This window comes from Eptatretus burgeri, chromosome 10 (genome assembly GCF_056783735.1).
Source record: "Eptatretus burgeri isolate ZD-2024b chromosome 10, Ebu_testis_v1, whole genome shotgun sequence".
Classification (NCBI taxonomy): Eukaryota; Metazoa; Chordata; class Myxini; order Myxiniformes; family Myxinidae; genus Eptatretus; species Eptatretus burgeri.
The window spans coordinates 95,295,693-95,319,692 of NC_140970.1; the positions used below are offsets into that span (position 1 = coordinate 95,295,693).

The following is a 24,000-nucleotide window of genomic DNA, read 5'->3' on the forward strand; positions in this document are numbered from 1 at the left end:
TGTCCAATAAGCTGACCCAAATTATACTTGAGGTAACACCGGTCAACGAGCGCATTATGAGACGAAGGATCCGTCACTCCTTGGGCGTCATTTCCCTGGTCTCTCTATGCTCCAACTGAGGCGAGTGATCTCACCGTGAAGGATGCATTCTATGCCATGCTCGAGTCTGTGGTTGATCAGTGCCCCAAACGAGATACACTTCTAGTCTTGGGGGATTTCAATGCATCGACTGGAACTGATAGGGATGGTTATGAGACGTGTGTTGGTCCCCATGGGTCTGGAACTGTGAACCAGAATAGCACGAAGTTCCTTGACTTTGCAAGAAGTCATGGACTAAGGGTGGCTGGTTCATGGTTTCAGCGCCCACAAGCTCATCGCTAGACTTGGTATTCCAACACTGGCGGTGTGGCAAAGGAGATTGACCACGTGCTCAGTGCTAGTTGCTGGAGGATGATCTGGAACTGCAGGGTCCACCGGAGTGCTCAGTTCCTCAATACTGACCACAGGCTTGTTGGAGCAACTCTTAAATTGCACCTTATATCCACGATAATAGTTCCATCCCAGCCGAGGCTGGATGTTGGCAAGCTCAAAAATAAGAGGGTAGCTGAAGAGTTTGCAAACAGGCTGAGTGGACACTTGGGGGGTCTGGGTGCTTTGGGGGGTCCTGAAGAGTTGTGGAGCACCTTCAAGACCACTGTCCTTGATGTTGCCGGTGGATGCCTTGGAGCTCACCGCAGGGCAAAGAAGAATTTTGTCTCTCAAGGGACACTGGATACCATTGACCAGAGTCGCAGGGCCAGGCTGAATGGCAGAGCTGAGCTGTTCACGGAGCTGAGGCGTAAAACTGTATGTGCACTAAGGGTGGACAAGGAGGCCTATGTGCGAGGAATCTGTGAGGGTGTAGAGCATCACATGTGGTCAAGTGATTCTTGTCCCGCTTCCAAGGGAATTCGCACATTGCGTTCATCCAAGCCCATCCCTCGGGAAACTGCAGTGAGAGCGGAGGTGGTGGGCTCTTGACAGAGGAGTCCGAAGTGAAGGCCCGCTGGGCCGGTTACTTTGAGCAGTTGTACCAGGCTGATCCACCAGCTGTCGAGTTGGACATCAGTGCTGTTACCATCCCTGTTGCTGACCCTCCAATCAACTGTGGTCCAACTTTGTTTGTGGAAACACGGGCTGCGGTGAACCAGTTGAAAATGGGGTAATGCTCCAGGGATCTGTGGCATCCATGCTGAACTTCTCAAGGCTGGTGGAAATGCTGCACTCATGTCGTTGCATGCAGTTCTGTGCTCTGCCTGGAACACAGGCATCATCCCAACTGACTGGAAGAGGGGTCTTGTTGTCCCTCTCTGGAAAGGGAAGGGTGATCGCCAAGACTGCAACAACTACCGAGCGGTGACGCTGCTCTCAGTGCCGGGCAAGGTCTTTGCTCGGATAATTCTAAATCGGGCTCACCACCATCTGCTTGAGCACCAGCGTCCAGAGCAGTCTGGCTTTACACCAAAGAGGTCTTCTCTTTACAGGCAACACATTTCCAAATAAAAAGTAAAGAAACGAGTCATTTCAACATGAAAAATGATGTGGGCATGTTCCTTCAAAATGTATGTAAACAAGTTAGAGATGGTCACAAGAAATGATCATGTGAAACCATCCCTACATCTTTCTTTGATTTATTTTTTGGAACAATGTCGAGGCTCCTGCGGGAGCATATGGACTAGATCCCGTGTCTATTTTCAGGCAGCGTCACACATATCTCCCAGCATTGTGCATATTTCCTGATGAAGGAATATATTTCATGCTTTTAGCTTTTAAGTATTTTGAAAGCGGGACAAATCTTTTTGACTCTCACTCATGATTTTGTTTTCCTCTTCTCATGCCATTCTCAATTCGTTACAACCCACCATAGCATTATCCCTGTACTGTTGGTGCTGTTCTCTGGGTACCTGTCTGCAGGTTCCAGAAGCAATACACAAATGCCAACGTGCAGGCATTACTGTGCGGATGGTGACTGGGGACAACATAAACACGGCACGTGCTATCGCATCCAAGTGTGGCATCCTGCAGCCCGAACACGACTTCCTGTGCATCGAGGGCAGAGATTTCAACCGACGCATTCATAATGAGAAGGGAGAGGTAGAGGCTGGACAATATAATAAGAACATGCTCAGGAATGGTTCTCGAAAGGGATTGGTCTTTGTTCTTGTTGTTAAAGGGTTATATTAGGGTTGTTTTACACTTGCTTAAGATTAGAGAGTACCTTCAGAAAGTATTCACACCCCTTGACTTTTTCACATTTTGTTGTTACAGCAGGAATTTGAACTGAATTAAACTGAGGGGGGCGGGGGGGGGTTGGCAGTTATCTATACATAACACCCCATGATGCCCAAGTGGAATTAAAAATATATCTATATATTTTGCAAAGTAATTAAAATTGAAAAGCTGAAATGTCTTGAGTCAATAAGTACAGCTCAGTGTGACCACTCCTTGGCTTTTTTTCACAAGATCTTGGTTATTCGTTGTTCACCTTGGCGTCTTGGTTTTCTATCGGTTTTGTTGGCGTATAGGTTTTCTATTATCATCGCTTTTCCGAAACCTTGTGAATTCTTGGCTTTTTTTCATTGGCTCACCTTGGCAGTTATGAAAACGTGGAGTGGTCACACTGGTGCAGCTGGACCCCAACATTCATGGGTTCCGTGTATTCACGGTTGATAATTTGCGACATGCTCCTACATTCGTGGAAATTGCCCCGAGTATTCGCGGTTTTCGCAGCGATTTATTTATTTATTATTTTTATTTTTCCCCATGAGCCGCGAGCATAACACAGTTCTATAACATATCTTCCACGAGCCACGCACAAAGCAGCTGGATGTACGTACAGTACAATACTGTACATATGCAAAAAACAATCTTCCACGAACCACGACCATGACCTGCTTCCTGTACGTGTATTGTGGCTTCGCAGGATACACATAGTTTCGTAGGATGTCTCACCATGTGCACTTTAAACATATGGTACTGCACATACAATGTTGTAGTTTCGCGGGATGTCTCACCAGTGTAACACATCATTCCCTGCGACACCATCCCCCGTGAGTTACTTACTGAATGAAAACACTAACGGCATTGATTGATGTATCCAGTAATTACCAGGTCGCTACATACGGACATTACACAGTGGAAACATTCAGCACATCTTTGGGTTAAATTAGTCTTGCTACGAACAGCACAATCTGAGCTGTTACATTTTTTAAATGCTCAGCATAATCTGCCTGTAAATAGGAAAGATGTCATTTCCTGTGACTTCAAGAATGGAAACGTTCAGCATATCTATTGGTGTAATTAGCAGCTAGCTACATATGGACTAATTACACAGTGACATCACTCACCACATCTATTATCAGCTGCCGAATACTGCATCACCCACACAAATCCCCCCCAAACAATGTGCAGATTACACACCATGTCCTGGATCGCCATCATTCTCGTCCCGTTTCTCTGACCTGTGTATTGCCTCTCGCTCCGTTCATTCTTCGAAAATGGTTCCCAAGGATCGAGGATAACACTCAGAAGCGTATGCCTCGAAGCAGACCACTGATACGGGAGAAGGCGAAGCTCCTGCACGACCATCACTCTGGCACGGGTGGTGCAAGCTTGATTGCGGTGGTTACAAGCGGCAGCTCCAGCCTGTTTACAGTGAGCAGGGGGTGGTTTCACCACTTCAAGACGTGATATAATTTGTGCAACGTCAAGCTCATAGGGGAGCGTTCCTCCACGGACCACAACGCAGCCAAGGCATTCCCTGTAGAACTCGCGAGCCTCATCGAGGAGCAGCGGTACATGCCAGAGCATGTCTTTAATGCTCATGAGACCGGCTTGTTTTGGAAAAAGATGCTGGCCACAGCGTGAGGCCAAAGCAGCCGGCTTCAAGGCCACAAAGGACCGGGTATCCCTTCTCCACTGCGCAAACACTGAAGGGGACTTCATGGTAAAGCCCATGATGCTCTACCATTTTCTGAACCCGCGTGGGCTGGAGAACAAAAACAAGCAGGTTCTGCCCGTGTACTGGAGGGTGAACAGGAAGGCGTGGGTGACGTCTGAACTTTTTATGGCCTGGATCCATTCCTGCTTCATTCCTCAGGTCGAGAGGTACCTTACAGGAAAGAACCTTTCGTTCAAGGTACTCCTGCTGCTTGACAACACTCCTGGCCACCTCACGGATCTGAACGGCACTCACCGAACATTGAGGTCATGTTTCTGCCGCCGAACACCACCTCCCTCATCCAGCCACTCGACCAGGGAGTAATATCAACTTTCACGACTTCTTTTACCCGGCGCACCTCATCATCAGAATCATCATCTTCATCATAATTTTGGAAAGTTACTTGTGCTGTGTTTGTTTCATAAAAAAATTGAAACGGTACATCATGATGATGTTTTTATCGTTTCCCGGTGTGGTATGGGATGGTTAAGAGATTTTAAACCCTAACCCTAACCCTAACAAATAACATTATCCCCTTTGTCCCCATTGTACCAATTCCCCGACTTTGGTGGTGTCACAATTTACAGTATTTTTCATGAACCAGGAACTCCCGCGAACCGATAACGTTATCCCCTTTGTCTCCATTGTAATAATGGCAAAACACTCGCGGATTTTCCCTCTGTCGGTAAATCCCTGGAACTTATCCCCTCCATTTGCCATTGAAACGATGCCCCCACATTCGCAGTTTCAACATTCCCAGAACATATCCCCCATGAATGTCAGGGTCCTGGTGTATTCAATCCCTTTTCTATGACACTCCAAATTGAGCTCGGGTGCATCCGATTTCCTTTTATTATCCTTGAGATGTCTCGACAACTTGAGTGGAGTCCACCTGTGGCCAAATTGAGTGATAGAACATTATGTAGAAAGAAACACACCTTTCTATATAGGGTCCCACAGTTGATAGTGCACGTCAGAGCAGAAACTCTACCATGAAGTCCAAAGAACTGTTAGGAATTCTGAGATATAATTGAGAGGAGGCATAGATCTGGGGAAGGGTATAAAACAATTTATAGAGTTGAAAGTTTCCAAGAGCACAGCGGGCTCCATCATTAGGAAATGGAAAGAATGTGAAACTACCCAGACTCTTCCTGGAGCTGGCCGTCTGACCAAACTGAGCAACCGGGCAAGAAGGACCTTAATTAGGGAAGTGACCAAGAACCCAGTGACTACTCTGACAGAACGACAGAATTCCTTAGCTGAGATGGGAGAACCTGCTGGAAAGACGACGGTCTGCAGAATTTCACAAATCTAGGCTTTACAAGAGAGTGGCCAGATGGAAGCCACTCCTGAGAAAAAGTCACATGACAACATGCCTGGAGTTTGCAAAAAGGCTCTGAGAGCATGATGCAAAAGATTCTCTGGTCTGATAAGATGAAAATTAAACTCTTTGGCCTGAATGCAAAACACTACATCTGGCGGAAACGGAGCACAGCACATCACCCATTTACCACCATCCCTACCGTGAAGCATGGTGGTGGCAGCATCATGCTCTGGGGATACTTTTCAGTGGCAGGGAATGGGAGACTTGTGAGGATAGAGGGAACAATGAATGGAGCCAAATACAGGGAAATCCTTGAGGAGAACCTGCTTCAGAGTGCAAAAGACCTCAGACTGCGGTGAAGATTTACGTTCCAACAGGACAATGACCCGAAGCATACAGCCAAAGGAACACTGGAATGGCTTCAGAACAACAACGTGAAAGTCCATGAGTGGCCCAGCCAAAGCCCAGACTTGAACCTCATTGAGAATCTGTGGAAAGACTTGAAGATTGCCGTTCGCCGACGCTCCCCATCCAACCTGACAGAGCTTGAGCAAATCTGCAAGGAACAATGGGAGAAAAATCCCCAAATCAAGATGTACAAAGCTGGTACAGACATACCCAAGAAGATTCAAAGCTGTAATTACTGCCAAAGGAGCTTCTACAAAGTATTTAATAGTTATGAAGACTTTTACGACTCGTGTGCACGTCCAAGACATTTCAGCTTTTCATTTTTAATTGATTTGTAAACATTTCTAAAAATATGTTTTCACCTCGTCATGAATGGGGTATTTTGTTAAGATAGGTGAGAATTCTTTTTTTTTTTTTAATTTAATCCATTTTATATTCATGCTGTAACAACAAAATGTGAAAAAGTCAAAGGGTGTGAATCCTCTCTGAAAGCCCTGTACTGTATATTGTTTGGGATTAAATAATGCAAATCTTGTATTTTTGAGTTTGTGTGCTTCTGGCAGGTCGAGCAGGAGCGAATCGACAAGATTTGGCCCAAACTGCGTGTCCTCGCTCGCTCATCACCAACCGACAAGCACACACTCGTTAAAGGTGTGCACATCTTGCAGCTCTCTGTGCACGTGCATTAGTATCATGATGGAATTCCTGATATGCATATCCCACATCCTGTTTTGACTTGTCTGTCATCCACTAACGTCCTGTACTTCATGCATTTGTGTCGAATGCATTGCTGGCATTCTCAAATAATACTTTCTTCGATGTGAATATAATCAAACCTGGATAATTGTGACTAAACTGCCGGCTGTTATTGTTACCTGCAGAATCCCTACACTTATTTTATCCAAGCAGTCCCGTTCTACAATAATGGCATTCAGCATCTTTCGGTGAGATAGGCAGACTCTTATGGAATGTGGGAAATACCTCTCTCGAAACGACACGAGAATGCACCAAACAGATGATGCGATAGATTGACAGATAGAATGATAAGTAGAATGAGAAATGTATTTTTTTTTTTTTAACCAAAATCGGAACTGTTCACGGGAATGGGACACCCACCATATGCAAGGAGTAGTCGATGGACGCAAAAAGCACATTTTGATTTGGTTATCATGATTCGTTCATACGATCCATCTTGTTTCCCACATTGGATACGAGGCTGCCAATCCAACTGAAATATTAAGAATGCCATGATTGTAGAAAGGTACTCTGGGATTAAATAATTTTTACAAATAAACATTTCTGTAAGGTTCACTTGGCCGCTCCTGGATGGGTTTTAGGGTAGAGTGGCAGCTGAAAGCCGAATCCTATCTCGGTTCTTCCTGATGACTCCATCTTTGCTCTTTGTTTGGGTCGGGTTCCTTCTGATGACTCCAATACAGTATTTTGTCTTTCATTTGTTTTTGGAAGAGAAGGATTGCGTGGCGTTAAGGGATGTCGGCACATAGCACGACCGTTTTACATCCTTGCAAGTGAAGATTTTTCTCTTTCATGTCACAACATATCCAGCCAGGTATGTTTCAGCATCATACAAGTAAAAAAATCATTGTGTGTGTGTGTGTGTGTGTGTGTGTGTGTGTGTGTGTGTGTGTGTGTGTGTGTGTGTGTGTGTGTGTGTGTGTGTGTGTGTGTGTGTGTGTGTGTGTGTGTGTGTGTGTGTGTGTGTGAGAGAGAAATGCCAATCATGCCCAAACTACTGAGCCAATTGGCACCAAAGTTGACACTGAGACCAAATTGGATCTCCTGTTCAACATTCGCTACTTGTTTGTTTGGTATTTTTTTTAATGACCATATGATGACATCACTAAAGGCCCGGTCACACCTTGACGTTTTAGCCAGCGATGGCAACGTGTTAAAATTTATGTAAAACGCTGGCTTACGTTGAACTTTTGATGTTTTTTTTTAAAGATTCGGACGTATTCATACCGACTTGGTCTTATGTATAACGCATCGGTAACGGACACAGAACGTTTCGTTGTGTTCTAGATAACTTATACCAACGAATGCTGAACCTGTTGTCGGCCTACACAACCGATGCCCAACGATAGTCTAACTCAGGCATAGCGCGTTGCACGCATCGCCGACGATGTCGTGGCGTAGCCTATTAAAAGGCTGACGCACAACGATTCGAATCATAACTGCCGTAGAAATGGAAGGGTCAAAATCGCGGTCACACCTTGGCGATCTTGCCAGCGTATGCCGACGTAACAAAAAGTGTGTCTAAAACGTTGGGGCACGTCAAATACGGTATGGGTAAGTTTGGTATACGTGAGTAGAACGCTAAAGTACGCTATCATAAGTCGTAGTAAGTAGAGTACGTCAAGAAATTTTGAACATGTTCAAAATTTTACGACGTACTCGGCGTATGACACACGTTCCGCATGCGATGGGGATAAGTTTTACACACGATATGTGGACGCTTACACACGTCCACAAAGGCTACTTATAAGCTACTCACAAGTCGAAACACGTCGCGGTAATGTCTTTTTTACGCGAAACTTATTTCTAACTTATGTTTGACGTGCTTTGAACCAATTCTTTACGTAGCCCCAACACACATCGACGTATGTAGACGTATTCCAATGACGTCTTCCGGTCGACAAAAAAAATAAATGAACGTGTTTCTAGCTTACAACTGCCATATAAAGACGTGTTCCCAGCGGTTTTGGGAATTGGTATATAAAAATGGTGTTCATAAAAGGGGAACCCAACAGTGTTTTCGAGTTCCTTTTTGAGTCGATGTCCATGTCAGCAGTAACAGTATCAGTATTAGTATCAGTATTAGTATTAGTATTAGTAGTAGTTTGTTCATGTTGGCAGTAGTAGGTGGGTGTGAGGGGGAGGGTGTGGGTTATGATGGATCGTCCTTGCGTCCGCGTGTCCACGGGTAGGTTCATAGGCTGCCACTCAATGATTTAAATGGCTGCATCTCCACTATTGAAAGTAGACGCTTGCGCTCAACAATTGGATTTTTTTTACACTCAACGATCCTTAAACGGTACCACTCAGCTAGTTTCATTGTTTACAATGAACGATTTAAATTGCTGTCACTCGCCTTTGTTTTTTTATTTTTTTGACGCTGGGGTTTGGAAATTTGAAGCGTTTCTTCTGAACGTGTTAAAACGCTCAAACTCGACTATTTTAAATCGACGCTGCCGATGGACAATTGGAATCATAGCCAAGCTAGACATCGAAGTGTGAACATCCTCGTCATGCCGAAGAAAAGTTTGAAGAATGCTGCAAATAAGTGTCCTGGCCGTGGCCGTGGACGCTGACGCAAGGACGATCCATTATACCGACGTCTTTCAGCCTATGAGTAACTGAAAAGTAACGTCTGTCGACGTGTGGCAACGATCGCGTAACGTGCCAACAACACATTAATCATAGGTTAGAAATAAGTTTCGGGTACGCTAAACATTACCTCGGCGTGTCTCAACTTATGATTAACTTACAAGTAGCATGTGTTGACGTCTGTCAACGATCGCAGACCGTGCCTACAACTTGTGGCCAGCGTAGCGGAACGTGTGAGTCATACGCCGGCATACGTCGTGAAATTTCAAGCATGAAAAAATTTGAGGACAACCGAAAAGTACAACGTTTAAAGCCAACGTACAACGACGTATGGCAACGTACTACGACGTATGCCATCGTGCTCTCAATGTTATCAAAACTTACCCAGAACGTATTCAACGTGTGCCAGCGTTTTAGAAAAAAAATTCAAAAATCGGCATACGTTGGCTAAAACGTCAAGGTGTGACCGGGCCTTAAACTAAATTCTAAATTATTTATTTATTTATTGTGGCGGTTTGTAGGTGTGGCCTCAACGTGACCCGTTCCCACCTCCCCCACCCACGCCCCACTCTACCCCCCCCCCACCCCCTGCCCATTGCAAATTTGACTTTCTCACTTTCTACACTTTGCATTTCCCTCCTTCGTTCAAAATTGAGACTCGTATGAGAATTGCATTGTTTTGTCAAGATTTTTCCTTTCGAGAGCAATTTCAAAAGTGAATATACGTATCTTTCTGCCTCGGAGACCTATCTTCCCAACTGACACAGCCTTTTAAATCAAGAGTTTTCAATTCCCCCTCCGACTCAGCTTTGCAATGTCCATTAACGAGGCTCAAGGACAATCTTTACATGTGGTTGGAATGAATTTGATAAATATGTTGAAACTTTTCCCATGGGCAGCTTTATGTTTGATGCTCTCAAGGAGGCAATGGAAAACATTTACATGACTTTGCACCAGAAGGCAAGACTAGGAATATTGTTTACACAGAGGCTCTTTCGTGTAGTTATTTCATTTTCAGCTCACCTGGAATGTAGTTCTGGGGAGCTTATGGCATGGTGCGTCGTCCATCCGTCGCTCCGTCCGTCCTTCCGTCCATAAGCACTTGTAACTTCTCTGAAACGACGCACACAATTCTGATGAAACTTCACCACAACCTTCATCACCCAAGATGAACCAAAGTTTGTTCATGACAATTTTTTTTAAATCATAAAAAAATCGGGATCGAAGGGGGTATATGAGGGGGTGGCTCTCCAAAATATGTATTTGCTGTCTTCTCAAAAACTACACACATAATTTCATTGAAACCTGACCAAAAATTCATCACCCATGATGTACCAAGGTTTGTTCACACGACTTTAAAAAATCTGGGTCCAAGGTGGTTTATGGGGGGGGGGTTGCTTCTCAAAACAGGTATTTGCCATTTCATTGGTACATGTTGCTGATTCCATCACATGTTGACTTCCTCCTCCGTGTCATTATTCTACCAGGTGAGCGCCATGGGTATTGCCCCTATTTTTACCTCTGCCACCGAAGATGAAGGAGGTTTTGTTTTCACCCCTTTCTGTCTTTGTTTGTTTGTTTGTCTGTGTACAGGATATCTGAAAAAAGTTGTGAACGGATTTGAATGAAATTTTGTGCACAGGTTGGGTGTCTGACAATGATGAACCGATTAGATTTTGGTGAAGATCCGAATCCGAATCCAGATCTGATAGTTTTTAAAGTCATTCTTCACCATTGAGCGATAGGGCGAAACTGATATATCGTACAATATCTCAAAAAGTTGTGGACGGATTCAGACAAAACTTGGTGGACACGTTGGGTTTGTGGCAAGGGCGAATTGATTCGATTTTTGGTGAAGATTCAGATCCGATAATTGTTTTTTTTTTTCAGTGATTCCTCACCAACGAGAGATGGGGGTCAAAACCGATATATAGCATAATATTTCAAAAATGTATTGGGCCCGATATGTTCTCATGGATCGGGCATTGCGGGGAAGAGGTATGCGTTCTACCGAGTGACCTTCTAGTTGGTTTTGGTGTTTGTGTACATTTTTGTTATGGAACAGGTAGAGGACCAAAAAAAATGTAAACACCAATGTAAAGTCACTTAATCGGGTGTTGGGCCACCGCGTGTGGCCAGTACAGCCCGTATGCGCTGTGGCATAGAGTCCACCAGCATCTAGAATTCTGCAAGAAGGATGCGGCACCATTCTTCCACGAGAGAGTCAATCAACTCTCACCTGCTTGATGGAGGTGGAAAACGCCTGTCTATCCCAGAAATGGGATGGGGCATCAATGCAGAATATCCCATAAATGCTCGATTGGGTTCAGATCTGCAGCCTGAGAAGGCCATGACATATTGATGACATCAGTGTCACGCTCATCAAACCAATGGGTGACCACACGTGCTCTGTGGATGTGGGGGCATCGGAGGGTCCCCTGTTGCAGCCATGCTCGCCATAATTATAGGCAACCAGACTTGACCCTAAGCATGCTGGGTGGGATATGATGTGTTTAATTAACACATGGGCCATGCCTGTGTGGAAGCCATTGCTTGGTGTCCCTCATTTACTCGGGTGTTTCCATTTATTTATTTTTGTACACTACCTGCATGTTTTTTTTTGAAAATACAAGTTTTGAAATAAATGTTTTTGTCCTCATTTCTTTTTTTTGTTGCCAATTCTCAACTTGTTTCCCCCTGAGCAACACCGGGTACCGCTGCTTGTCTTAAATAAAAGGCAATGGGTAAAAAGGGTGCCCACTTCACTTTTGCTGTGAAGAAAGGCCAATGACATTGTCGATGGGCAGGAAAAGGCACATTTACATTTATTTTGTTTAAGCCAGTGTTTTATTATATATATATATATATATATATATATATATATATATATATATATATATATATATATATATATATCTCAAATTATTCAGAAAAAAAACTTGCACTGCAATGAAAATGCATAGGTATGTTCCTCAACATCAATGGGATTGTACCTTAAAATATACTGTATTGTCAGAAACAACAGTCATCATAATGGAGAACTAGTCTTTCTCGAGGTCAGAGTCTGTATCGGTGTAAAAATTTGGTCAACAAATTTTCCCAACCGAAAACTGAGAAGGAAACGCTAATATCCACGCGAAAGGAGGTGAAGCGATGCTTCTGGCGCGAGGCCTTCGTGCAAGATGTGGAGAGCCTCTCTCTTGCTACGAAGAGGGGCTCTTGCTCTGAAGGAGGGGTCAAACCCAAAAAGTTGCTTCATCTTCTCTCCCACAGCTGTTAGCACACACCTCTCGACATTATAAAAGTTAAGTGTACCCCCTATCTCTCTTCATGGCAGTTTATGGATTAACTTTAGCTCCTGCTTTACAGTTCATTTGTAGTCCTGCGTCATCGTTTCATTCCCAGGCAAAAATGCTACAGTTGGAACTGTAGTTTATGGGAGTTGTACTCTCGTATACGACAGAAGTCTGCAGAGAGTTACTGCAGGAAAGGAATGTTATTTTTGCCTGGGTTGTGCTCGAAAGCGGTGGTTTGCCCTCACGTTCATGTCGGTACGTTCTCAGTGTTCGCAGTGGTTTTGGCCTGCGTGCTCAGTCTTCGTGGCGTGTTTGATTTTCTCACCAACTTTCTAATTAATTCTTGTGATTACTCGATCATTTCTCGAAGTTATTGAGCGTGTCGAGCTCGGTTTTGTAAGCCTGGCCATGTACACAGAGCAAACTGATGATTTTGAGTCCTCATTCAGTCAAATAATCACTCATTTGAATGATCTGTGAAACGTCCTTGCGGCTTAATGGAACTCTCCTGTGCGAGTGTGCAGCTCATGTGTGCACGTGCACGTCTTGTGTGTACGTGTGCATGCGAATGTAAGATTTCTTTTTTTAAATCGAATGCTGTGTATGTGATGCAGCATATTATGATTTTTTTTTTCCTTGAAATGTGTGAAATGTCTACAATGGTATTTTTGTTGTGGGCATAGGGATAATTGACAGCACCATCGGAGACCAACGACAGGTTGTAGCTGTCACGGGGGATGGAACGAATGATGGGCCGGCACTCAAGAAGGCGGATGTGGGCTTCGCAATGGTATGCTTTGTTGTTGATATCAGTTAATTTTGCTGTTACATATGTTCTTATTAAGTTTGCTTTCAACGATTGTGCTGTATACTTTGAGAAAAAAAACAACAACTTTGAAGTCACAAAAATATGGAGTTTATTGACACAGACCTCGAAGCAGCATCTCGATGCAGAACGAAGACGGGGAAACTTTAACGTCATAATTTGGATTCACAAAAGGACTGCTCAAGTAAATATCCAGGCAAACAGAAACTCTCACACCTTTAACTGATAAGAACCACTGGATGACCAAAAGTATTTACTTTTCATACCTGGTGTGCTTATTCTTGCCGATGGTCATGAAGAACTGCAAACAACTTTCAGCCTGTTCCAAAAAAATTTTTTTTTTTCAAAAGAAGTCAAATTTCACCTATTTGAAGGTAACTGGAAGTTTAAAACAATGGCGCAACAACACATGGATGCATCACAACACGAGGAGGGTGAAAAACATGAGAATCATTGAGGGAAGGGTAAACGATATTGTATCGGGTCCCGGCAGGAAGAAGTTGGTAGTGGTTCACCGAGGTGCGAATGATGGAGGGAAAGTTTACTCAGAGGTTTTGTAAAATAGTTACAGGATAGTGGGTTAGCGGCTGAAAGAAAAGGGTTGTGAGGTCATGTTTTCTGGGATACTCCCAAGATTAGGAAACGATACAGAAATTATGAGCAGAGCAATATACGTCAACCGATGGCTGGAAGAATGGTGTCGGGAGGAAGGTTTTACATCTAAGAAGGATTCGGAATCATTTCGAGGACAGAGGGAGTGTTTCCGGAATGATGGCCGTATGTTAAATATAAAGGGGGCAGCAAGGTTTGCAGTGGGAAATGAGGAAGAAATTCAGGCTTTTTTTCGGTCAGTGGAGGGTGGAGAAGGTATCAAGGAAGGAACGGATGATGTAATTGTGATAAGTAAGGCCAGGCAGGAAAATAGAATTTCAGGAACGGAAAAGTTAAACATATTCTATATCGGTGGTTCCCAACCTTTTTAAATGTAGTGTCTTTTGTGTCTCTACGTTTCCCACAGACCACTTACCTGCTTTTTCAAAACAACATTTTAAAACGAATTTTTTATGTTCATACAGCAGACTAATATCAATGTCGCGCACAACCAGCGTACGCGTGTCGTCTGTCAAAAAGCAGACCCTTCTTAATGTGTTCAAATTAGTGTTTTTAAAATGATAACAGTACAAAACTTAACGGTCGTAGTGTTACTGCTACACATTTTCAATGATACAAGTACATGGAGAGAGTAAAGTATGAATATAAACTTACGCAACTTAATGAGAGCTGTGGATCGGCAACACGCGCGTCATGTTCTGGCTGGAGCTGAGATCTGTACTTTGGTTTTAAGGCTGTTAAGCAAGAGAATCCAGCTTCGTAAGCAGAGGTTGTTGCAAATGGAATCAATATTTTTTTTATTGCCTCACCTGACAGTTCTTCAAAGTCCTTTTCAGCAGAGAGCCAAAATACCATGAGAGATTGCTGTCCGAATTTAACCTTCAGGCCACCATCACATGACAAATCCACCATCTGATCTTGGGCTCAGCAGCTCAGGTTTGTGTTTGAAAGGGTATATTCGGAGAACGGTGCACGGACGCACTGCCACTTGTCATCTGAAATGTCTGTGCTAACCCGTGTGCCTTGGATACGCAATTTGAGACTTACTTCAGTCGAAACTGCTTTGATGCTGGGAAATTAATTCTCAGAATTACTGAGAAATTCTCTGAACAACGGAAACATTCCAGTGATTCCATTTTCCAAGTGAGTTCGCCCCGCACGGAGTTTCTTTCTGAATCCCATCACTTATCGCAAAGCATTAAAATGTTCGTATCTGTGCCTTACAGTGAAAGGTTGAAATCATTCACAAGGTTAAATATATCGGGTAAATGTGCAAGTTTAGCAAGAAAGAGTTGGTCTTTGAATTGGCTTGCATGGCTGTCGCTTGCGTTTGTCAAGAGTTCCTCCAGTTCCTTGTGCAGCTCAAATATAGCCAGCGGATCTCGGTGTGCAGCAACAGTTGGATGCGATCAGGTGTCATTTAATTGCATGGTGCAGAAAAAAAGCTGAGAATTAAGTGGCCTTGTTTTAACGAAGTTTACTGTTTTCACTGTATCTGTCAGAACAGTGTGTAGTTCTGGCTCCACGTGGCGAGTTGCGAAGGATTCTCTGTGCACAATGCAGTGGGTTACTCGTACTGCTGGGGTAACTTGTTTTACCCACTGAATAACACCTCCGTGCACTACTCCCTTCATTGAGCGCGCACTGCCGGTGCATATCCCGATACAATCCGACCACTTTAAACAATGTGCACACGTATAGGAATCAATAGCTTTGAAGATTTCTTCACCAGTTGTCCGAGTTTCCAGAGGTTTACAGAGCAGGAAATCTTCAACGATTTCACCTTCCCAAGGATACCGCAAGAAAACCAAGGAATTGAGCGAAACCAGCAACGTCTGTGGATTCATCGAGTTGAACGGCGAATCTCTTCCCTCGAAGATGTTGAACAAATTGGTTTTCCGTATCGAGTGACATGTCTTGAATGCGACGACAAACTGAAATATTTAAAATTTGAAGGGAGGCAAGCTTTTTGTAAAAATATATATATTTTAATTTATTTTATTTTTTTAAACTGCTTCGGAGCCAAATAAACATTCACACACATCCCTCGCACAAGGCATCACAAAATCTTCCCCAACTGTGCAGGGGGGTTTTTTGTTTGGACTTTTCAATCCTCAGAGAAATCAGGAAAGATGCTTTCAAACTACTATCAAGCAAAGTTGTCATTTTTCACATGGCGGTGCAATTTTGCAAGTTCAAGCGCTTCGTTTAACAATACCTCCTGACAAATATCGCACTGTGGCTTTGGTTCATCCTCGGATCCAGTAAATGTAAATCCCAATTGCTAAAGATTCTGGATTATAATTCCAAAATGGAGGCTTTCTTTTCTTTGAAGGTGGCTGATGAGATTCCTCGATCGCAGTCGTTGGCCGAGGCTGTTCCCCGCTACCACTCGCTCGTATAAGAAATCTCTCCATTTTTCAATTCACTGTGCTCACTGCTCACAGAGTCGAACCAGTCATGATATTTATGTTTTTAAAATACACTACACAAATACGAAGACGAGTTGGGGTGGGATTCAACCTGAAAGTAGAAAATGATTGCACAGTATACAGGATGTGATGTAACACTGTGGTGGGCTGTGATGTATGTCATTGTTGAGCACAAACCAAAAGTTAATATTTGTGTCCATTTCAGTTAAAATTGCTGGCTTTGAATGCTTCACTTCAAATTGCATCAAAAGCGAGCAAATGTAGACGAGTGCTGGAAAGAACATTTGTGTAAAAAGATGACGGACGGCGAGGAAGTAAATTGAACAACCTGCTTTTTATTGAGTAAACATGTACAACCTGAAAGATAACTTCTTCTTTTTTTTTGGTGGGGGAGTAAATTACGGACCACCTGCCATTTATTCGCGGGCCACAGGTTGGGAACCAATGTTCTATACCAATGCTTGGAGTTTGTGCACGGATCCACTGCCACTTGTCATCTAAAATGATCGTGGTCGGAGGTTGGTTGTGGTATACTGAGGAGCGAAGGATGTCGGGAAAGTTTACTCTGAGGTTTTGAAAAATAGATACAGGAGATTGGGTAAGCGGCCGAAAGCAAAGGGTCGCTGTCATCGTGGCCTTCACTGGGGCTTGCATCACACAGGTCAGAATGTACTCTTAATAATAATTTAATCAATGTTCTGGCAATTTTGTGGTGTGGCGTTTAAAATCCCCCCAACCTTCCCCAATACACATTCCTTCAACATTGTGGATCATGCTGACCATGCATTATTACCAGCGATTACACTCATCCTTCCACTCTCACACATGCACAGATTTCCCCACGCCAACTGCACAATGGCACATCCCGCATGGTTTTGACGCTGCAGCACGTCTGCTCCCGACGTGCAGATGGTTGACGAGACGGCCACATAACCACCTACACGGTGCCATGCACCACGGTCCCAGATGCAAGTTTGAGTTCGGACCGAACGCCTGCGAAACCCGTGCACCGCAGGCACACACACACACACACACACACACACACACACACACACACACACACACACACACACACACACACACACACACACACACACACACACACACACACACCGCACATAGTCATTTGTACACTTTTGTACCACGTCTGTGTGTGCTGTCTACGTACCTCTTCATTTTTGGCAACTGCCGACTATTAATATATTGTAGCAACTATTGTTGTATATTAAAATTTAGATTTTGTCATGAAAGCAGATCACACAAAACAGTAAAAGGCAGACTGTGTATGTTCTGGCATCCACAGGATCCCTGTGGACTGTATCACCATGGATTACAAAAGGAGGTTATAGAGCACAGCGTTGTGCTCTATGAAGTTACACTTTCTGCACATTCGTTAATCTTTTCTTCACTCGATATAATTGTGTGAACAGGAGAAAAAAAAAATTAAGCTGAACATTTTGCTCAAATAAATACACTTGGTTATAAAAAAAAATCGTTAATTTGTTTAAATGTTCACATTTCACTCCTGATTTTGACACTTATTTAGTCCATGAAATCCGATTCTCAAATCGGACATAATATTTCAATAATGTACTTTAATTGGTCCGTGAGAGTCGATCGTGTTTCCAAATCAAGGCATGTTTGAATGGACCAAACAAAATGGTGAATCAAGATCCCAGCCAGCCGACAGAGGGCTGACCAAGGACGATGCCTTGCTAAAGGACAATTAGATAAGGCCATTAATTATGTTCAAAAGGGCTGTTCAAATTCACCCAAATACCTAATTTTCACTCTTGCACTCCCTTGGAGTTCCCTTGGGATGCATGCAAAGTGTCAGGCCGCTCGGTTTCATGGTTTTGGAGTTATGGAGGAGAAACACACACAACGCACGCACACTGACATTTATTAGTATCGCTTGAGCTTCAGTTTGTCTGTCCAGGCAATAATTATTATTATTTTTATTTTTTTTTGACAATCTGAACTTTTGTCATAAAATCATCAACAAACCTTTATTATGAGAACATGGAGATCACAAATGAAAAAAAATATTTAAAATGTACATTTTTAACTGTTGTTTCCATCAAGTTTAGTTTGAGAACAAAGCAGACGTGGACAGGCTTTGCATTTTGGGATGCTTTCTATTTGATTATTTTGTTGTTTTGCTTCGCAGTGAGCTTGTTTGCCGTCCCAAATATTGCGGCCACATTCCAGGTGTATGTTCAAAGCCCCTTCTTGAGGTTGCAATTTCACCGACCGAGTGCTTTTACACTTCATGTATAACCTCATTAATGATCCTGATCTCCATGTATTTCTTGTCTGTAAACATGACCTCGGTGCTCTCACAAACAAAATAATCATTGCACATTTTAGATGTGGCTGTTCAGATTATTATTTTTTTTTTGTACACAGGTGCATGATTGGTTTTACCCCAAAAGCTGTGAAGATTGGTTACATCCGCAGGGAGTATGTCACGGGATGCAGCAGGACTGCTGCTGCTGCTTTTGTTTTGCAGGGCATTGCAGGGACAGATGTGGCCAAGGAGGCATCTGATATTATTCTCACGGATGATAACTTCAGCAGCATCGTGAAAGCTGTCATGTGGGGTCGCAACGTTTATGACTCGATATCCAAGTTCCTGCAGTTCCAACTTACGGTCAATGTGGTCGCCGTCATCGTGGCCTTCACTGGGGCTTGCATCACACAGGTCAGAATATAATAATAATAATAATAATAATAATAATAATAATAATAATAATTTAATCAATGTTCTGGCAATTTTCTGGTGTGGCGTTTAAATTACTTTTGGCACCATCACAAACCTATCGACACGGACGTTTTTGCTCAGAAAACAGTTCTCGCTCTCCTTGAATTCCCGTCCTGTTGAAATGTACATTTGGAATGAGAGAACAAGTCTTATTGTCGTGTGCAATCGAATCCTCGTCTCTGTGGGAGAGCACAAGCGAAACAATGGACCTTATCAAAAGTTTAGAACATGCTAACCAGCACAGGAGGACATGTGTGGCGGCCATTTCAAGCGTTTTTACACCTAATCGGAGCAACAAAACCGCAAGAACCCTCCTTAGATCTGAAAAATGTTCAACACTCAGTCATCTGCACCTTTTCACAGTATCGTAAATATAATCTTGTCGACTTTTAGGTTCTAAAATTCATTGTTTATCACGCCGTTATCGTTTTGAACACACTTTACACAAATAGATAAATAATTTAATTGCAGATGACAGCATCAAGAACATTCATACGAACGAGATGGTATTCATCGAATACTTAACCCCGTGCAGTCTTGAGAAGGACTTTGTGTGAGCATGGGTGGCAAGAGGGGGTGGGGGGCCAGGGGAGTAACTATCCTGGGTCCCGGAGCTAGTAGGAGAATTTAGTTTGAAAATTTTTGATATATGCTCGATTTGCACTACACTCAAATGGTCATGCGACATGTGGTAAAGTTTCAATTTCCTCCTGTGAACAGTTTTCTATGTACGCTCTTAACGAAATGCAGACACGTACGTACGTGACTGATTGCTTAACCCCATTTTTTAATTTTCACGCGCAGCCAAACGATGATTTTCCATCACAGGACTCTCCACTGAAGGCAGTGCAGATGCTGTGGGTGAACCTCATCATGGACACTTTTGCATCACTGGCGCTCGCCACAGAGCCACCAACAGAGGCCCTCCTGCTACGTCGCCCATACGGGCGCGACAAGCCGCTTATCTCACGGACGATGATGAAGAATATTATCGGGCATGCTGCTTTCCAGTTGGTCATCATCTTTTCACTTCTTTTCGTAGGTATGCTCACTGTTGTGTACCCTATTGCATGCGTTTTAACCCTGATGTTTCCGTCTGCATTCTCCTGAAGTCAGAAACCCTTTTCCCCAGAAGCCCCCATCCTGATGAAACTCCCCAAATCATGGGTTTCCACGCACCGTGGTCTGTTCTTCCTCTTTTCGCCTGTTTTGCCAGTTTCTTCTGCTTTTCACCCGGAACTGCCTTCCAAAAACCGCACTGTGTCCACCACCCCTCCCCTCCCTCGGTCACTAGGAGTTCAAGCAGACAGTGCTCCATCAGCTCTTGTCATCTCCCATCCTTACCTACAGTGCCTGCAAAAGTATTCGCCCCCTCCCAATCATGCCACGTTTGCTGCGCCTTCAGAAAGTATTCACACCTCTCGCCTTCTTCACATGTTGTTACAGGCTGAATTTAAAATGGATTAAATTAAAAAAAAAATTGTCACCGATCCACACCAACCACCCCATGATGACAAAGTGAAAAGATGTTTTTTTCAATTTTTTTACATATTAATTAAAAATTAAAAACAGAAATATCTCGCTTACATAAGTATTCAGCCCGCTAAATCAATACTTTGTGGAAGAGCCTTTGTCAACGATTACATCTTTGAGTCTAATCAACAACCACCACCACAATCTGACCACACAAGCCGCTGCTAAGCCATTTAACCCTCCTCCATCAGGCTGGAGCCGATGAGAACTTTACCACATGTAGGACGTCTGTTGAGAGACAGCAGATGCTCTGACCACGATGCCACCAAGCGTGGTTCATTTTTCATTTCTATTTTGTAGTAATTTGTTTTCGATCCCTCCCCCCCCCCAAACCCTGCCCTTGTTCTGACTTTGCAGGAGAAAGACTTTTTGACATCGAAAGTGGCCGCAATTCCCCTCTGAATGCTCCTCCTACTGAGCACTACACGATCATCTTCAACACGTTTGTCTTGATGCAGGTCTTTAATGAAGTGAATGCACGGAAAATCCATGGCGAGAGGAACGTGTTTGAAGGCGTTTTTCACAGCCCTGTGTTCTGTTTCATCGTGCTGGGGACATTTCTGGCACAGGTGGGGCGGCAGCTGGCACCAACACAAATGGCATATACCTCGTATGTGCTCAACCGACTCTTCTTGTGCATTGTGGTAGAATAGGTGTGCGATACAGAATATCGGAAGAATAGGTGTGCTATACAGAATATCGGTAGAATTGGTGTGCTATACAGAATATCGGTAGAATTGGTGTGCTATACAGAATATCGGGAGAATTGGTGTGCTATACAGAATATCGGGAGAATTGGTGTGCTATACAGAATATCGGTAGAATAGGTGTGATATACAGAATATCGGTAGAATTGGTGTGGTATACAGAATATCCCTAGAATAGGTGTGATATACAGAATATCGATAGAATTGGTGTGGTATACAGAATATCGCTAGAATAGGTGTGGTATACAGAATATCGATAGAATAGGTGTGATATACAGAATATCGATAGAATTGGTGTGATATACAGAATATCGGTAGAATAGGTGTGATATACAGAATATCGGTAGAATTGGTGTGCTGAACAGAATATCGGTAGAATAGGTGTGATATACAGAATATCGATAGAATTGGTGTGGTATACAGAATATCCCTAGAATAGGTGTGATATACAGAATATCGATAGAATTGGTGTGGTATACAGAATATCGCTAGAATAGGTGTGGTATACAGAATATCGATAGAATTGGTGTGATATACAGAATATCGATAGAATTGGTGTGATATACAGAATATCGGTAGAATAGGTGTGATATACAGAATATCGATAGAATTGGTGTGATATACAGAATATCGGTAGAATAGGTGTGATATACAGAATATCGGTAGAATAGGTGTGATTTTCAGAATATCGGTAGAATAGGTGTGATATACAGAATATCTGTAGAATAGGTGTGATATACAGAATATCGATAGAATTGGTGTGATATACAGAATATCACTAGAATAGGTGTGATATACAGAATATCGGTAGAATTGGTGTGCTGAACAGAATATCGGTAGAATAGGTGTGATATACAGAATATCGATAGAATTGGTGTGATAAACAGAATATCGGTAGAATAGGTGTGCTGAACAGAATATCGGTAGAATTGGTGTGCTGAACAGAATATCGGTAGAATAGGTGTGATATACAGAATATCGATAGAATTGGTGTGATATACAGAATATCGGTAGAATAGGTGTGATATACAGAATATCGGTAGAATAGGTGTGATATACAGAATATCGGTAGAATAGGTGTGATATACAGAATATCTGTAGAATAGGTGTGATATACAGAATATCGATAGAATTGGTGTGCTATACAGAATATCGGGAGAATTGGTGTGCTATACAGAATATCGGTAGAATTGGTGTGATATACAGAATATCGGTAGAATAGGTGTGCTAAACAGAATATCGGTAGAATAGGTGTGATATACAGAATATCAGTAGAATAGGTGTGATATACAGAATATCTGTAGAATAGGTGTGATATACAGAATATCGATAGAATTGGTGTGCTATACAGAATATCGCTAGAATAGGTGTGATATACAGAATATCGGTAGAATTGATGTGCTGAACAGAATATGGGTAGAATAGGTGTGATATACAGAATATCGATAGAATTGGTGTGATAAACAGAATATCGGTAGAATAGGTGTGCTGAACAGAATATCGGTAGAATTGGTGTGCTGAACAGAATATCGGTAGAATAGGTGTGATATACAGAATATCGATAGAATTGGTGTGATATACAGAATATCGATAGAATTGGTGTGATATACAGAATATCGGTAGAATAGGTGTGATATACAGAATATCGGTAGAATAGGTGTGATATACAGAATATCGGTAGAATAGGTATGATATACAGAATATCGATAGAATTGGTGTGATATACAGAATATCGATAGAATTGGTGTGATATACAGAATATCGGTAGAATTGGTGTGATATACAGAATATCGGTAGAATTGGTGTGATATACAGAATATCGATAGAATTGGTGTGATATACAGAATATCGGTAGACTTGGTGTGCTGAACAGAATATCGGTAGAATAGGTATGATATACAGAATATCGATAGAATTGGTGTGCTGAACAGAATATCGGTAGAATTGGTGTGCTGAACAGAATATCGGTAGAATAGGTATGATATACAGAATATCGATAGAATTGGTGTGCTGAACAGAATATCGGAAGAATAGGTGTGATATACAGAATATCGATAGAATTGGTGTGCTGAACAGAATATCGGTAGAATAGGTGTGATATACAGAATATCGATAGAATTGGTGTGATATACAGAATATCGGTAGAATTGGTGTGCTGAACAGAATATCGGAAGAATAGGTGTGATATACAGAATATCGATAGAATTGGTGTGCTATACAGAATATCGATAGAATTGGTGTGCTATACAGAATATCGCTAGAATAGGTGTGATATACAGAATATCGGTAGAATTGGTGTGCTGAACAGAATATCGGTAGAATAGGTGTGATATACAGAATATCGATAGAATTGGTGTGATAAACAGAATATCGGTAGAATAGGTGTGATATGCAGAATATCGATAGAATTGGTGTGCTATACAGAATATCGATAGAATAGGTGTGCTATACAGAATATCGATAGAATAGGTGTGATATACAGAATATCGATAGAATTGGTGTGATATACAGAATATCGGTAGAATAGGTGTGATATACAGAATATCGGTAGAATAGGTGTGATATACAGAATATCGCTAGAATAGGTGTGGTATACAGAATATCGGTAGAATTGGTGTGATATGCAGAATATCGGTAGAAGAGGTGTGCTGAACAGAATATCGGTAGAATAGGTGTGCTGAACAGAATATCGGTAGAATAGGTGTGATATACAGAATATCGATAGAATTGGTGTGACATACAGAATATCGGTAGAATAGGTGTGATATACA

At 42.6% G+C, this 24,000-nt stretch overlaps 1 protein-coding gene and 1 long non-coding RNA gene across 7 annotated transcripts in view; one reads left to right on the plus strand and one right to left on the minus strand.

The window, feature by feature from the left end:
* The window catches only part of LOC147019175 (uncharacterized), a 49,455-nt gene extending 34,916 nt beyond the window's left edge, over positions 1–14,539 (minus strand). The window contains exons 1-2 of the long non-coding RNA XR_015062665.1: positions 14,448–14,539; positions 10,083–10,172 (exon numbers count right to left, since the gene is read on the minus strand). This is a non-coding gene — a long non-coding RNA (uncharacterized LOC147019175). The remainder of the gene's footprint in view (positions 1–10,082; positions 10,173–14,447) is intronic.
* The window catches only part of LOC147019174 (plasma membrane calcium-transporting ATPase 2-like), a 206,655-nt gene that overhangs the window by 163,873 nt on the left and 18,782 nt on the right, over positions 1–24,000 (plus strand). For all 6 annotated transcript variants that reach the window (XM_085899502.1, XM_085899506.1, XM_085899501.1 and 3 more), the window contains 6 exons: positions 1,954–2,133; positions 6,275–6,362; positions 13,039–13,145; positions 18,738–18,929; positions 19,818–20,031; positions 20,880–21,091. In XM_085899502.1, the coding sequence (XP_085755628.1) occupies positions 1,954–2,133; positions 6,275–6,362; positions 13,039–13,145; positions 18,738–18,929; positions 19,818–20,031; positions 20,880–21,091 (993 nt within the window). The remainder of the gene's footprint in view (positions 1–1,953; positions 2,134–6,274; positions 6,363–13,038; positions 13,146–18,737; positions 18,930–19,817; positions 20,032–20,879; positions 21,092–24,000) is intronic.